The 15,292-nt window shown below is 40.9% G+C and overlaps 4 protein-coding genes across 8 annotated transcripts; 3 read left to right on the top strand and 1 right to left on the bottom strand.

The window, feature by feature from the left end:
* The first annotated feature begins 985 nt into the window (after window positions 1-985).
* Window positions 986-5,183, top strand: paox (polyamine oxidase). Of its 2 annotated transcripts, none has more exons than XM_077495164.1 (10): window positions 986-1,251; window positions 2,186-2,362; window positions 2,469-2,599; window positions 2,670-2,851; window positions 3,339-3,475; window positions 3,605-3,774; window positions 3,992-4,077; window positions 4,251-4,363; window positions 4,435-4,589; window positions 4,670-5,183. In XM_077495164.1, exons 1-10 carry the CDS (start codon window positions 1,095-1,097, stop codon window positions 4,820-4,822), a joined length of 1,461 nt encoding a protein of 486 aa, XP_077351290.1. In that variant the 5' UTR covers window positions 986-1,094; the 3' UTR covers window positions 4,823-5,183. The 2 variants fall into 2 exon arrangements, with proteins under 2 accessions (XP_077351290.1, XP_077351289.1); XM_077495163.1 differs by having other exon boundaries at window positions 987-1,251; window positions 3,339-3,520.
* Window positions 5,184-5,877: 694 nt separating this feature from the next.
* mtg1 (mitochondrial ribosome-associated GTPase 1) lies at window positions 5,878-8,799 on the top strand. The gene is made up of 11 exons (XM_077495810.1): window positions 5,878-6,103; window positions 6,190-6,256; window positions 6,331-6,433; window positions 6,946-7,032; window positions 7,108-7,164; window positions 7,304-7,394; window positions 7,465-7,526; window positions 7,609-7,705; window positions 7,963-8,044; window positions 8,128-8,240; window positions 8,639-8,799. Exons 1-11 carry the CDS (start codon window positions 6,001-6,003, stop codon window positions 8,734-8,736), a joined length of 960 nt encoding a protein of 319 aa, XP_077351936.1. The 5' UTR covers window positions 5,878-6,000; the 3' UTR covers window positions 8,737-8,799.
* Window positions 8,800-8,854: 55 nt separating this feature from the next.
* sprn (shadow of prion protein) lies at window positions 8,855-11,503 on the bottom strand. 4 transcript variants are annotated; one of them, XM_077495814.1, is made up of 4 exons: window positions 11,295-11,493; window positions 10,957-11,049; window positions 10,436-10,562; window positions 8,855-9,901 (listed from the first exon to the last, which is right to left on the bottom strand). In XM_077495814.1, the coding sequence occupies exon 4, from the start codon at window positions 9,899-9,901 to the stop codon at window positions 9,449-9,451; it is 453 nt and encodes a 150-aa protein (XP_077351940.1). In that variant the 5' UTR covers window positions 10,436-10,562; window positions 10,957-11,049; window positions 11,295-11,493; the 3' UTR covers window positions 8,855-9,448. The 4 variants fall into 4 exon arrangements, with proteins under 4 accessions (XP_077351940.1, XP_077351939.1, XP_077351942.1 ...); XM_077495813.1 differs by lacking the exon at window positions 10,436-10,562 and having other exon boundaries at window positions 11,295-11,503; XM_077495816.1 differs by lacking the exons at window positions 10,957-11,049; window positions 11,295-11,493 and adding an exon at window positions 10,750-10,765.
* Window positions 11,110-13,818, top strand: echs1 (enoyl CoA hydratase, short chain, 1, mitochondrial). The gene is made up of 8 exons (XM_077495811.1): window positions 11,110-11,445; window positions 12,020-12,217; window positions 12,301-12,428; window positions 12,514-12,613; window positions 12,703-12,807; window positions 12,941-13,060; window positions 13,146-13,213; window positions 13,295-13,818. Exons 1-8 carry the CDS (start codon window positions 11,352-11,354, stop codon window positions 13,358-13,360), a joined length of 879 nt encoding a protein of 292 aa, XP_077351937.1. The 5' UTR covers window positions 11,110-11,351; the 3' UTR covers window positions 13,361-13,818.
* The last annotated feature ends 1,474 nt before the right edge of the window (window positions 13,819-15,292 follow it).

Here is a 15,292-nt window from a genome sequence, read left to right as displayed (position 1 = left end):
TTAAACTTTGCAGGATAGGGCAAGAGTGCAACTGTGCAAAGCCTCTGTAGGCTTTTCCTATACTACCACTTGCTGGCCAAACATTTGCTTCTTCTTTCCGTTTAAATATGCACACTTTATAGTTTGGACAGTATTTTCGTCAAATGTAAACAAAGTAGAAGAAGTAGTAGAAGAAGAAGATATACAACGACTCTCCCGAAATACATATAGATTTCATTTTGAAACAAAATGTTATTGATCGCAACATGATCTAGACTCTAGACCACATTTAGAATTGCAGCATTAATACGGAGGAGCGTGACTTCCTGTGGCCGAGGACGTCCTACATATTTTTGCTTCAAAAATTATGACTTAATTCTCATTTTCTTAAATAAATAAATAAATAAATAAATAAATAAATAAATAAATAAATACTGCGATTGGCTGGCAACCAGTCCAGGGTGTACCCCGCCTACTGCCCAGAGCCAGCTGAGATAGGCTCCAGCGCCCCCCGCGACCCTTGTGAGGAATAAGCGGTCAAGAAAATGGATGGATGGATAAATAAATAAGAGATAGAGTTTTTTGTAATATATATATTTTTTTCAGCAAATAATGGTTGATTTTTTTTATATATATATTTTAAATGTATTCTCTATCATTCATTTTCCTCAAGCTAAAACTAAATTAATAATCTTTAATAATAATTAAAAAAAAGTCTCAATACCTATAGGTATTGAGATTTTTTTTAAATTATTTTATTTTATTTTTTTATTAGTGGTACATTTTATCTAACGATAGAATAAAATTTGTGCTAATAGTTTTTGGGGTTTTTTATGCAGGATTTTGGTTTTAATTAGATGTGCAAGTGTACCTGCAATCAAGTGGGGGAGTTTTAGAAAATCTAAATTGTATGAAGCGAAACAAAAATTAAGTATTAGTAAAACAAAATTTAATATGGACTTTTCTACTAAAAATACAACGTTCCTCTTCCTTTATTTTGAAACTCACCACCTCACTTGCACCCGGAAGCAAACCAGTCAAGATGACGGAGCTTGTGTCTCTGGCAAACACCGTTTATTTTATAGCCCGGTGGTGTGTAACTGGACCAGTCTGTCATGATGTCAACGGGTGTTGACGCTAGAATAGTCATCATCGGATGCGGTATATCGGGAATAGTAGCGGCACACCGACTCGTTAAAGCAGGATTTAATCATGTGCGGATACTCGAAGCGACCGGAAGAAGCGGCGGGAGGATAAAAACGGGCAAATTTGGTGAGTAAAGTAAAACAGGGATCCCATCCACCTTAACTCCGACTCTAGTTCTTTATTGTTGTGTAATTTCTTTACATTCCTACAAACACGAAACTACTTACATTGGCTTCTTAGTTTACGACGGAGTTCAGTTCCTACCATAGCAACGTAACTCCAGTTTCTAAGCCGCTAAACTATTCCACACTAGTAAAGGCTATTCATATGTTTAAAACTCGATTGAAAAACAGTAAGTACGACGGTAAAAATTTTCGGCAAGTGTTGCCGCTGCAAGTTACCGAACAGCCACGATCGGAATCGTATGTGAGTTTTGCAGGCATGGTTATCAGTGGCAATATAAGTAATAATAAGTAAGTAATAAGTAAGTAATAATTTACAATTGGCAACATTTTATGTGGCCCGCAAAAGCAAATCAAGCAGGTCAGCTTCCATGATGTTTGTTAAAATCTGTACCATAATTCTGAAATGTTATATGCACTAATAAACAATATACATAATAATGTTGAGATATTGCAAGCATTTTCTTACCAAACCCAGCATTACAGTAACTTGAACAATAGTTGAACGGAGTATTATTATTGACTTCTGATTTCAAAAGTAGTTATCATCAATTTATTGTGGACTGTGCTTGTAAATAATATGAGGAGGTGTTTTAAATATTTGTATGGTTTCACAGTCATTACACATACATTACATCTCTCGCAAGCAGTCCGCGGTCACTTTCCCTCCAATTTGTTGTGCAACACTAGACATTTTCATGAACTTATAAAAACCACCCCGACAGGATGTAAAAATAAAACGTGGACATGTCTGGGCTAAAGAGGATGTTTGGTCGCCCTAACCTAACCTGAGTTGAGCGTATTTTTGGAATGTGTGAGGAAGCAGAAGTTCACAATACCCCATCACCCACTATTATTCTTATGCCTTTTATGTATAGGTGATAACATAATAGAGATTGGAGCCAACTGGATCCATGGGCCATCCGAGGAGAACCCGGTGTTTTGTTTGGCTCGGCAGTACGGCCTGTTAAGTGCAGACGCCCTCACCCCGGAGAACCAGGCAATGGATATTGGAGGACATCCTCCCTGGATCCCCAATGTCTTCACCAGCTCCGGTCACGCTTGAAAAAACATCAACCCTCTTTTTCAACCGAAGAGGGCGTGATGAACTCATGTGCTGTTTTTTTTGTTTTTTTTTCTCTCTCTCTTGTTAATTAAAAGGTCGCAAGGTGAGCCTTGAGGATGTGTATCCCGCTGTGGAGATGTTCAAAGACCTTCTGGATGAGAGTACAGAATTTGAGAAGAAGGGAGGAGAACCCTGGCCAAGCGTGGGTCAGTTCATACGTGCAGAGGTATGACCATCATATCCCTGTTCAAGCAGAAATTGACAGTAACATTTTGTCATGTTTGGCGGTACTATAGGTGCTACAAAGATCAGCAGACAAGTGGAAAGCAAACAATGCAAGATCTTTGAAGCGGTGCATGATCACCACCATGTTGAAGGTGGAGTGTTGCGTTAGTGGCCCTCCCAGCTTGGATGACCTTGGCTTGGGTGCTAATGGCCTCTATAAAACAACACTGGGACTTGACTGCACCTTCCCCGGGTTTGTACTCCAACATAAGTATACATGAGAAATGATCAAGAGCTCTCAATTCCTGTTTATGGCACTTACAGTTTGGGCTGTGCAATTATGCAAAATTAAATTACAATTTCAATTCTTACAATCCATCCAGCCATCCATTTTCTTGACCGCTTATTCCTCACAAGGTTCGCGGGGGGTGCTGGAGCCTATCTCAAATGGATTTGGGCAGTAGGCAGGGTTCACCCTGGACCGGTTGCCAGCCAATCGCAGATTGTGATCGTGATTTCAATTATTACCAAATTAATTACAGTATATTAATATTTTCTTCATAATCAAGCAGCTCTATTTACAGTATAAAATAACACTTCTTTAGGCATACCTATACAGTCCTGACAATAATGGGATTAAATACAAGAGCTGTATTAAATAATAATAATAATAATAAAAGTATAGGAAATGAAAGTAACAATATTAATTATCAATATTGCATATCTGTGTCTGATTTCAGAGGTTATGAAGGTCTAGTAAGGAACCTGATGTCAGAGTTGCCTGCTGGTGTGGTGAGCTACAACCAGCCCATTCGCTGTATCCACTGGAACATCTCCGACAAGAGGGACGCACACGTGAAAGTCGAGTGCGACGACGGTAAAATAGTGGCTGCTGATCACGTAATTGTCACAGTTCCTTTAGGTATAATTACACTTTAGCACTTCATTCAGTTGCGTCTCCTGAAGTAAATACTGTATCAAACTGTTCTTGCTTGTGTTGGGTCAGGCTACTTAAAAAGGCACCATACGTCTCTGTTCTGCCCTCCTCTTCCTCTGCACAAACTTCACTCCATCCAGAGATTAGGCTTTGGCACCAACAATAAAATATTTGTGGAATTCGATTCGCCCTGGTGGGATGAAGACTGTGAGGTCATCTACTTGGTGTGGGAAGATGAGGTGAGTGAATGAATGAAGTTGGAGATTTACTATTTCTTCAGCCTGTTCTAGTACAGTTGAAATGTCTCTTGACAGTGTCAAATGGGAACGTTATTCTCTTTGTCAAGGCAGAATTGTGATTGTGTACTGTTTGCTTATCTTGTAGCTTCTCTGTGTCTTTGATGATTAACCTTTACAACCTAAAACTTAACCTGTTATTTGTCGTCACGTTGTTCAGGACACCATGGTGGACCAGGTGCAGGACCTTCCAGGATCCTGGATAAAGAAATTGTTCGGCTTCACTGTGTTGAAACCCACGGAAAGGTTACTTCTGCATATCTACTTTGGATAATGCTCAAAAGAGTATATGTTTCAACACAATGGCATATGATTATGATTTTTTCTTTCTGATGGATATATCAAATGACTGCAGTGTAGTAATAATTATTTAAATCATTAATTAAAAAAACAAAACAAAACATTCTTTCAACCCTCAGGTTTGGCCATGTTTTGTGTGGCTGGATCGCTGGACATGAGTCAATTTATATGGAGACTTTGTCTGAGCAGAAAGTCCTGCACGCCATCACACAACTCGTCCGCAGATTTACAGGTTAATGAGTAACAGTCTTTTGTGGCTTTACTGAAAAAGCCTAGAAAAAAAATCTGCATGTGTGTGTGTAGGTAATCCTATAATCACTCCACGGAGAGTCCTGAGGTCTCAGTGGTTTCACGACCCCTGGACATGCGGATCGTACAGTTACCCTGCAAGGGGCTGCTCATTGCAAGACTTGGAGAACTTGATGGAGCCTCTGCCACCTAACCGATCGTCGACGCAAGTAATAACATTTTAGACATTTGAAAAAAATGTTTGTATCAAACTGACAAATCACAAACTATCTGGGGGTGTCCTTTTCAGCCGCTGCAGGTGTTGTTTGCTGGAGAGGCGACTCATCCTTGCTACTTCTCCACCGTCCACGGAGCTCTTCTCACTGGCTGGAGGGAAGCAGACAGGCTCCTTGCTCACTACGCCGCCGTTCGTCCTGCACAGCCAACCAAGTCAAAGCTTTAAAAGGTGTAACTGTAACTTGCTCTTAATCTTTATTAAAGCTTTTATCCATGTTAAGAAGCACCATAAAATTAAAAGCAGATTATGATTTGTCTGACTTTATAAGATATTGGTATTGTTGTTGTTTTGGAGCGCAACAAACATTACCTGTTAAAGGGATGGGAAATGGGGGAAAAAAATGTTTATACCTGCCCACTCCACTCATCAAATTAACACTAAACACTGTTATGCATTTCATACAAGTCTCACTATAAGCTCTTGAAATGGTATTTGAAGTCTTGTTTCCATAATGTGCAATATCTCCGATGACATTTCTGACTACTGTAATAAATGTATTATAATCCAATAAAACTGTCATGTTTTATTTTGTTGTCAGGGTTTTGTTGAGTGTTGAGCCTTTTCACATGTTACTATTCCACTTAAATAAATAAAAACTTCAGCAGCAGCAGCACGATGTACAAATGGTTAGCATATTCGCTTCAACTGACTGCCTCAACAAGCTGCAGCACAGCTGTACCAAAAGAGCTGGATATTTTCGTTTGCATTAAGCTATTTTAAATGAGCTTCACTTCAGCAGCCCTAACATTTAAATCCTGCTGTATAAACAAACCCATAAGTATTAAAACATACACTCAACAAAAATAAATAAATAAATGTTTCCCCACTCATTTTCATTAGCTAAAATCAAAAGACTTTCTATTTACACAAGGCCCATTTCGATATTCTTATATATTCCTATTTTTACTGTATTCAGTTCATATATGAAAATTAGCGCAAAAACAAATGTGTTATGTTTATATTTTTGTTCAGTAGGCCTACGTTAGTGGGCCTTTTTGTTTGTGTTTGTTTGCTTGTTTATTTGTTTGTTTGACTTCAGTTTTACCATTATAATCATTTAATTTATACCAGACCAAAGTATATATGTTCAATTAAATAAAATACAGTAGTTGTAAATGTAATTCATTTGTCGTACAGTATAGTCGCACACACGACGCGGTTCAAACGAGCAAATTTAAATAAATTTAAAAAAAAAAGCGGAACCAATGTTACGTTTATAGTTCTGAGTCGGCGTGTAAATAGAAGTGTGCAGGACGTCAATTTGGTAGTTTATTTAAATCGTGAGTGATACAAATACTGACTGCAGATGTGACATTAAAGTCACATTTATATTTATCAAGGTCATGAAATTGTACAGGTCACTTTGCGATGTCGCCAAATTTCGAAGTACGTTCGACTTTGGAGGACGGGAAGTGGCTCACTGGTTCCCTGGACACATGGCTAAAGGTGACTGCAACAGTAATTATTGCTATTAAATGACAAATCCCTAAATACGGATTTGTAGTGAGCTGGTTTGTTTTTTGACTGGACAGGGCTGAAGCAGATGAGAGCCAATCTGAAGAGTGTGGACTGCGTCATAGAAGTACACGATGCTAGAATATCCTTCCTAATGAAGCTGCTGGTTTGCTTGTGCTCATACTACTCTTATAGAACATCTTTAACATGAAGTACATCCCCTTCTCTGGAAGAAACCCTGTGTTTCAGGAGACTTTGGACGTCAAACCACATTTGCTTGTTCTTAATAAAATGGACCTGGCTGACCTATCAAACAAACAGGTGCTGGACAATAGTTTACAATTTGAATTAAAGTGTAGACTCTTACAACTTGTTGTAAATTATTATGAAGATGATCTTAGTCACCCTCACCTTATTCCATCTGCTGTTGTATAATGAAATGCCCTTGGAGATTAACAAAGTGGACCTGGCTAACAAACAGGTGCTGTTTTCCTTCATGGAAGCTTTAAAAAAAAAAAAAGTATAAATAAGTGTATGCAGTACAGCATAGTAAAATTCATGTTATAGGGATTCACATCAGAGAACTATGTCGCGATTTTATTATGTTATAATTTTGTTGAGTATATCTTACAGACGAAATCCCAAATTCACCGTCTCACTACATTTGACTATGACATTAGAAAATAATAAATATTCTTTAACAGGCTACTTGGGTAGGAAATTGACCTTCCAAGACAAGACATATGTTTCTGTGTTTTTAATGAGTGTGTATAACTTTTACGTTTTAATTTAACTTGTGACCTAAAATATCATTTGTCATTTTTCTTCTGCAGAGGATCCTGAAGGAACTTGATAGGAGTGGCGTGAAGAATGTTTTGTTCACGAACTGTCTAAAGCAAAGTGACGACAGCGTCACCAAGGTATGCATTGTTGTCCCTGAATAGCCAATAAATTCGATTACCTCCCTTCATTAATATTTTTTAATTTTTCTGCAGTTGGTGCCGTCAGTGCTGGAGATGATAGCAAACGTGTGCCGCTTTCAAAGAGAAGAGGTAGAGTTCAAACAGCAAGAGATGCTAAAAATTTCATCACAATGTGGATGCTATTATGAAGTTTCACATTTTTTTGTGATGCACATTCACGCCTTGACGCTTATTTTGATGATCACGTGTAAATGTACATTTGTTTCAGATTCATAATTATTGTCTGATGGTAATTGGAGTGCCCAATGTGGGAAAATCATCACTTATCAACTCCATAAGAAGAACACATTTGAAAAAAGGTACCGTAAAGTAGATACTTAACTCTGCTATTATTTTTTTGTAACACGTTGGATGAAATGTCTCGTTCAGGCCGTGCGTCTCCAGTAGGTGGAGAGCCTGGTATCACTCGAGCCGTCCTCACGAGGATTCAGGTCAGTATCTGTTTTTTTTTTTGTTTTTTTTTGTTTTTTTAATATTTATTTATTTTTGTTGTTGTTTATTATGTATTCTCAGGTGTGTGAACGCCCCTTGATGCACCTGTTGGACACACCAGGAGTCTTGCCTCCGAAGATAGAGAGTGTCGAGACTGGCATGAAGTTGGCGTTATGTGGTGAGTAGGCTTAACAAGCTAATGTAGGGATTCCCAATGGAAATTATCCAATCACTTTATTCCCATTTCATTTTCCCAAAAATGTTTATGTATTTACTACAAATAATGCTCGGCAACGCAATTCAAATTTTCACTTCCATGCACTCTGAGATTTTTCTAAAATAAAATGATCAGCCTCAATACAGGTTTGTAAACAGTGCTAAATCAGCGCTTTAACTGAAATGTGTTGGGAAAACTTTTCACTCATCTCACTCCAGGAACTATTCTGGACCATTTAGTGGGTGAGGATATCATCGCAGACTACTTGCTCTATTCTCTGAACCGACTTGAAAAGTTCAGGTAGTAGTTTTATGCGTGATCCGATGTTATGTAATCAGTGTTGCCATTTTACGTTTCTTTTGGTCCGTTGCATTTGTGTGCAGTTACGTTGAAAAGTACAACCTGAAAGAGCCCAGCGACGACATCCAACATGTCCTCAAGCGCATCGCTGTGAAGATCAGGAAGACTCAGTGCGTCAAAGCCCTCACTGGAGTGGGTAAGAGAGAGAATGCAGCATACAAATACACGCAAGTATTGGCAAACAAGAAAAACAAATGTTTAAGTGAATAAATGAATAGTTTGCCATTTTCCTTATTTAGCCAAATGGCTTTTCTTAGGATGTACAGTTTATCATAAAACAATTGTAATGAGACCAAGACATTTTAAGCAGATGTTAATAAACATTCAAACATTTGCAAGTGTCGTGCAGGGGTAAATAGAAGTTTACCACTTAAATATTATTACTGAACTAATCAAAACAAACCATGATAACGTGCCTTTGTGGGTGCTTTATTCACCTCTACTGTAGTGTTGCAGGCTATTTACAGTGCAGATGTGTGTCATTAACATATTAAGATAATCCACTGGATAATAACAATGTTTACTCTCCTTTAGGCAATATTAACATCATCGTTCCCAACTACCCAGCAGCAGCGTATGATTTCATTCGAGCTTTTAGGAAAGGAGAGCTGGGCCAAGTGATTCTGGACTAGGACACATTTTTTCATGGATGCATCTGTATTTTTATACATTGTAAGTAAAACTATTCAAGAAGATGTGATTTGAATGTTTCTTGCTTTTCAAGTGAAAAAAAAACAGCTGTTCTGGAGGTCAATTCCAACTTGTGTTTATTTGCATTGAGACAGATAGCAAAGGAATTTATGTACAGTACACAAGTGCTCTATAGATAAACAAAAGGAAGAAGCTCTGGGGATACATCACAACCTGTTTGAGCAGCACCATATTTTTTTTTCACCTGACTCATAAATATTCCTCAAATAGTGGCTATCTTCTAATATGACACCATGACCCAATTGGTCAAACACAAAACACAAAGCCATCAGGAAAATGGGTCAGAATTCAGTTAAGAGCAGCACCTGCATAATTTAAAAAATGATTTCCCTGGGCATTATATTAAAAGATGATCTTAGATGCCTCTCCCATCTGCAGTTGAGTAAATAAACTGGTCACTAACGTGCATTTTGGCTTTGTGCATAATTCCATCTTGCACTTTTTTGACCTGTTTGGTCCACAACAACATAACACAAGCTGGTGTTTGAGGAGTGCACTCGTTGGTGCATTTTAAATTGAAGGTAACAGTGCAGTGTTTTCTTTGTGGTCATTATGTCTTCCCATCAGTCTTTCCGGTTGCTTCCAACCCATCCTGATTTAGTCAGATCCAGCGCATTTCCCCTGAAAAGCTCATTACAACATGGAGTCCCACAAGAGTGTATATTTGGAGGACAGCGTTGCCATGGTGATAGTGAACATTTGGCCGAAGGATGCTCCCGCTGTGGAGCCAGACATATGAGCGTCAAAGTAACCGGTCCTGTTGTAATAATCCAGCTCCTCATCGGAGTCGGCGTTGCTGCGGCGGTAAGCGGACGCGTACCATTTATCCGCCGTCAGGGCCACCGCAGCCCCCGCGGCCGCAGCGGCGGCCACCCGCACCGGGGACGTCCGGCCCGCCGCCCTGAAGCGGGAGCGCGGGCCGCCGTAGCCACCTGCCCCGCGGTACGAGCCCGCCGTGGAGCTGCGGGCGGGGGAGCCTCTGGATGAGCCCCGGGACCCCCCGCGGCCCCCTTTGCACAGAGCAGGCTCACACAGGAAGGCGGAGAGCAGGAGGAACATCCAGCAGGTTGCCAGCACCTGGTTCATCTGTGCAGGAGGGCAAACGTGGAAAAAAATGTTTTTTTTTTAAATGAAGGGCTGCCACTTTAATTCATAATTCTTATTCTTGCAACATCACTGCTTTTCTGGCTGTTGCCTCACATGTAAACAAAACAAGTGCGTTATTTTGGAAATGACAGGTGGTTAGACAAAAAAAATGACTCATTCTTCAAATATGTTGATGCTGTTGAAAACAGCTTCACTGACTGTGCATTTATCTTTTTTCCCTTCAAATAAGCATGCTTGAGAAATTATTACAAATATGCCAGGGGTGTTTACAAAAGATACAAAAATACAGCTGAAGAGGTTTGGAATTACTGCACATAACTATGGCAATCAATATAAGCTTGGTGAATTGGACAATACGCACGCCGTATGTTCAAATGAACCATTTTATATTGCATCTGCAACCAGCCGTGCTAATTAGCCCACTAGCTCATTGCCTTCATGAAATGGATTGAAAGAGTAATACAGCTGTTCCCATCTCATAATAATCAGAGCCTCTCTCTGGTTGCTGCGTACCTTGATCCTTGTTTATCTTCAACACATAAGAAGAAGAAAGATGGTCAAGATGGTCACGGAGGATGCTAGTGCGCGTTCACGAGGATGGCGCCGCGGGAACGAGCAGCGCGCTCAAGCGTTCGGATAGCTGTGGTACCACAATCGATCATAGATTACAATTTGCATTGAGCACGTTGCTGAGATATGTCAACGCGTCCGTCATATTGGATGTGTCATATGCTTTATAGTAACTTTTTGCATTAGTAGCTGTAAAGACTCACGTAAATATTAAGAATATTGCCTGTTTTTTTTTTTTTTTTTTTTTTTGTGCTTACCGTCTGTAATATCCTTTCCGCATGGAAACAATATTTATAGTTATTAGATTATATCAATGTTTGTCCTTATGTGTGTCCCAAACAATATAGCCAGAGAAATGTGTGACGATAGGTAATGATAAATAGAATAGAATGACTTTATTATCACTGCACAAGTACAACGAAGCTACACAAATTCAAGCTTCTTGAGTGCAAAACGCTTGTTACCGGTACAGCTCCAAGCTTGATTGAATGAGGCATCTTCAGTCATTGCTCCATTTTGCCAACTCCAAGATGGCAGCGAGGTTGACGTACGATTTCCTGACAACACAGTATCAGAATTGAAGTCTATGGTAGTCTCGAATAGCTTATCACATCATCCACTAGATATCTACATGTCTCATAACTCACTAGGTTGATAACTACAACGAATTGGTTAAACCGTCTGTCAAGCGATTTCACATGCTCGCTGCGTAGCTAATAAGAGTAGTAACTACGCTAGTTGGCGGTAAAGCTAAGCTACGTTTGAACGTAAACCGCTGTTAGGCGAAGAAGAAGAAACATACCAGGAAGCACTGTGCAGGTCTGGTTCTCGTCACAAGTTGACAACCAAAATAGTGATCATGGCGTTTGTCTGTAGAAAAGCTGGCGCACTGCTGAAATCGAGCCGCGCAGCACCCGCCTTGGTCTCGGCCGCCTCTCGCATGTGCAGTTCGGGTGAGTGTTTTAAAAGACACGCGTGCTCTTCAATGCCAAGTAAAGCTACGTCACAAGTTCTGCGAACTTCTCTCCGTTGCACTCTGCTATGAAGTACAATGTTGTTATTAGTGCACAGGTTACAATCCGTCATTGTACGTTAACGAATGATAATTTAGCAACATTATTGTTATTATTCTATATTTGTGCATCTGGAAGATAGAGTCGTGTCATCACTGGCCCTACAGTATAAAACATGTAAAACATTTGCATAATCTAAGGTTTCTGAAACCTTTTTGAGGCAACAGGCACGCACACCTAACAAAAAGTCACAACAAATATTGTATACGTATATTCAACTAATGATGATCTCGTCTCAATTCACTCACAAATGTACTTGTTCCGTATGAAATCTGGGCATGTTGTTTTAGTTTAGCGCAAAGCTATTCTGTAGTATGAACTATGAAAGGCAACAGGTGGATGTACAGGTTAATTGTATATTCTGCCATCTAGTGGAAGAATGTATTAACTTTTACCTTATTCCACTGGCATAGATAGACAATTTGATTTACAAATAAACGTTTGCGCTCTGCAGGTGTCCGCTATGAGTATATTATGGTAGAGAAGCGAGGAGAGCAGAAGAATGTGGGTTTCATCCAGTTGAATCGACCTAAAGCTCTCAACGCGCTGTGCGACGACTTGATGAAGGAGGTGAGCCAAGCCTTGGACACCTTCGAGAGCGACGGAGACGTGGGCGCCATCGTCATCACCGGCAGTGACAGAGCATTTGCAGGTGAGGGGAACATTAAGAAAATGTAATGTTGTTCCCAAATATTAAGACTCATCATTCACTCATTTTTTTTCTCACTTGTTTAGCTGGTGCGGACATAAAAGAAATGCAGAATCGAACTTTCCAGGAATGTTATGGTGGGAACTTTCTGGCTCACTGGAACAGAGTGTCGACTGTGAAGAAGCCTGTGATTGCTGCTGTCAATGGTTTTGCAGTGAGTGTCTCTGTTTTGTAAGCCTAATATAACTCAAATCTAATGTTGGTCTGCAGTGTCTCCTAATATTTGTTGATGCTTTCAGTTGGGAGGAGGCTGCGAGTTGGCATTGATGTGTGACATCGTCTACGCTGGAGAGAAGGCGCAGTTTGGCCAACCAGAGATCCTGCTGGGCACCATACCTGGTATGACTGTGGGGTCTTGTACATGTTTCTCGGTTTCAGTTTTTATAAAACCCACTGGAGCCACATTTACCATTGATGTCTCCCTGCAGGGTCGGGCGGCACCCAGCGTCTGACCCGTGCGGTGGGCAAGTCATTGGCCATGGAGATGGTGCTGACGGGTGATAAAATTACTGCACAAGAAGCCAAACAGTCAGGTACGAAAACATTGCACAACTTTAAATTAATACTGTTTAAAACAGAAACATTTCTACAAACCTCAGACCTAAAAAATGTGTCAAGACACATATTTTCACAACCACAATTCAAGATATTGTTTTCTGTGTGCAGGTTTGGTGAGTAAAATTTGTCCTGTGGACCAGGTGGTGTCCGAAGCGGTGAAATGTGGTGAGAAAATTGCTGCCAATTCCAAGCTGGTGTCCGCCATGGCCAAAGAGGCAGTTAATGCAGGTTAGGCCACATTGAGGGAGACTCGCAGCACACGTAATCAAATCAAGTTGAAATTCATGTCATTTTCCTCCTCGTGCCGTTTCAGCCTTCGAGCTGACTTTGGCTGAGGGGAATCGTTTGGAAAAGCGCCTGTTCCACGCAACGTTTGCTACGGTAATCCGGCACACCTGCAAGATCCACATATTCATGGAGACTTGCTTTCCATTACCTTATGTTTGTGCTCTTGATTTTTAGGACGATCGCAAGGAGGGCATGACTGCATTTGTGGAGAAGAGAAAAGCCAGTTTTAAGGACAACTGATCCGCTAATGAAACTCCAAACAGATCATGTGCAGCAAGTTGAATGGCGGCAGGAGAACGTGGAAGATGTTTGATTTAACACTGTTTATTTAGCATTAACCCCATTAAATTTTCTTCCATCCAGTCAGTGAACAAATATATTACTGTTCATGTATCATGAAATAGAATCATGAACAAGCAAATCAATCTTGTACGTAATGGTTGACATTTTCAATTTCAACGAGTGCCTTATTATTAAGGCATACATCTGGAATTGAATGATTTGAGTGCACAAGTTTTCTTTCCCTCCTTTTAAAGCCCTGACAACTGAGGGTGCAGTGTATGCGGATACAGTTAAATATTCGCAATACGAAGTAATCAGCTGAATCATTTGATGAATTTTTCACTCTTATGAGTCTGCCTTGTGTCTAAAGTTTCTTTTTGTGCGTGTACATTTTGCAAATAAATACTAGGAATTGATGTCTATTTTGTTTTTGTTTTTTGGGGGGGTGGGGGGGGTGGGGGTGAATGCTGTCTACTGCAGTGTTGCCGGTAACGCGTTAGTAACGCGTTACTCAAAAAAGTTGCTTTCTAAAGTAACTAATAGTCTAACGCGTTACTTTATTCTACAAAGTAGTCTGATTAAAGTTACTGTCCAGAGAATCAATGCGTTACTCCACATTTTCATGAAGAAGGCAAACTATCTCACTGTTGTAACAGTCACAAACAACTACTGCTAACTACGAAGATGAGGCAGAAGTCATTGATCACCACACTGAATTCAGCCATGGTCTGGTCATGAATGGTTTGCACATTCAAAACAAAAGTGATGATACTTTTACTACTAGTTTTATTAACCAACAGGCACACAACACAACAAAAAATGTGTGCATTATGGACCATAAAAGTGGTAAAAAAAATAATTTATTTCCATCCTCAACTGGTCCGTGAAGCATTATGGGATGAGGTCGTCTCCGCCCTCTCGCCAGGGGGAGTGACGTCAGACAAGTTACGTTTTCAGTAGGGGTGGAACAAAAAAACGATTCGACCGAACCATCGTTCGTCAAGGGGAGCTAAACGACCGTATCGGTTGCGAGTGAGGCTTTGTGGTTTTCATAACAATAGCAAGAGTTCTGCGCCGTGCTCTACTTGTTTTGTTTACATTTCAGTAGCATCACCATTCAAGCTACTTCCGTGTTTCCGTGCTCGCGACACGGCGCGCGCGCGCGCGCGCGCGCAACGGATGACAACATACAAATGGAGACAGTTAGCAGAAGCCGGTGCCGTACATCTCGGTATTTCCCATGGCTATCGAGTCCTCTCGGTGCACTTGTATGTCCCGGGCCGGCGTTGGTACTGCGCGCGAGCCAAAAAGAATAACTCCCGTGACGATCCAATGCATGGATTCAAACGACACAGGTATGTCCCACAGCCAACACACCAGCTAAGCTAAAAGCACACTGCAAGTATCTCATTTCTCAGTTTGTGGCTCCCTGTCAATGTCTACAACTAGCATGAGCAGCAGATAGGAGAACTGAGACGTGCCCGCGATTACGACAGCCCAAAAAACAAAATATAAACAGTAGTGATTCTGTGGTCGGCGGCACGGTAGTCGAGTGGTTAGCACGTCCGCTTCCCAGTTCTGAGGTCTCCGGTTCGAGTCCAGGCTCGGACCTTCCTGGGTGGAGTTTGCATGTTCTCCCCGTGCCCGCGTGGGTCTTCTCCGGGTACTCCGGTCTCCTCCCACATTCCAAAGACATGCATGGCAGGTTAATTGGGCGCTCCGAATTGTCCCTAGGTGTGCGTGTGAGTGTGGATGGTTGTTCGTCTCCGTGTGCCCTGCGATTGGTTGGCAACCAGTCCAGGGTGTCCCCCGCCTACTGCCCAGAGCCAGCTGAGATAGGCGCCAGCAGCCCCCGCGACCCTTGTGAGGAATAAGCGGTCAAGAAAATGG

The sequence above is a fragment of the Festucalex cinctus genome, chromosome 14 (assembly GCF_051991245.1).
Source record: "Festucalex cinctus isolate MCC-2025b chromosome 14, RoL_Fcin_1.0, whole genome shotgun sequence".
In the NCBI taxonomy this organism is placed as follows: domain Eukaryota; kingdom Metazoa; phylum Chordata; class Actinopteri; order Syngnathiformes; family Syngnathidae; genus Festucalex; species Festucalex cinctus.
This window is presented reverse-complemented; position numbering and strand designations above follow the sequence as displayed.

What these genes read in the sequence shown, in the direction of transcription:
- sprn (XM_077495813.1), bottom strand. Translation starts at nt 10,989, where the DNA reads ATGCCTCATTCAATCAAGCTTGGAGCTGTACCG. An exon ending in TCAAGCTTGGAGCTGTACCG is followed by an intron (nt 9,902 to 10,956) that starts GTAACAAGCGTT and finishes CCTCCTGCACAG; the next exon opens with ATGAACCAGGTGCTGGCAAC.
- paox (XM_077495163.1), top strand. Translation starts at nt 1,095, where the DNA reads ATGATGTCAACGGGTGTTGACGCTAGAATAGTCATCATCGGATGCGGT. An exon ending in GTCAGTTCATACGTGCAGAG is followed by an intron (nt 2,600 to 2,669) that starts GTATGACCATCA and finishes GCGGTACTATAG; the next exon opens with GTGCTACAAAGATCAGCAGA. An exon ending in ACTCGTCCGCAGATTTACAG is followed by an intron (nt 4,364 to 4,434) that starts GTTAATGAGTAA and finishes GTGTGTGTGTAG; the next exon opens with GTAATCCTATAATCACTCCA.
- mtg1 (XM_077495810.1), top strand. Translation starts at nt 6,001, where the DNA reads ATGAAATTGTACAGGTCACTTTGCGATGTCGCCAAATTTCGAAGTACG. An exon ending in GAAGTACACGATGCTAGAAT is followed by an intron (nt 6,257 to 6,330) that starts ATCCTTCCTAAT and finishes CATGAAGTACAT; the next exon opens with CCCCTTCTCTGGAAGAAACC. An exon ending in CTGACCTATCAAACAAACAG is followed by an intron (nt 6,434 to 6,945) that starts GTGCTGGACAAT and finishes TTTCTTCTGCAG; the next exon opens with AGGATCCTGAAGGAACTTGA.
- echs1 (XM_077495811.1), top strand. Translation starts at nt 11,352, where the DNA reads ATGGCGTTTGTCTGTAGAAAAGCTGGCGCACTGCTGAAATCGAGCCGC. An exon ending in CAGTGACAGAGCATTTGCAG is followed by an intron (nt 12,218 to 12,300) that starts GTGAGGGGAACA and finishes TCACTTGTTTAG; the next exon opens with CTGGTGCGGACATAAAAGAA. An exon ending in CAAAGAGGCAGTTAATGCAG is followed by an intron (nt 13,061 to 13,145) that starts GTTAGGCCACAT and finishes GTGCCGTTTCAG; the next exon opens with CCTTCGAGCTGACTTTGGCT.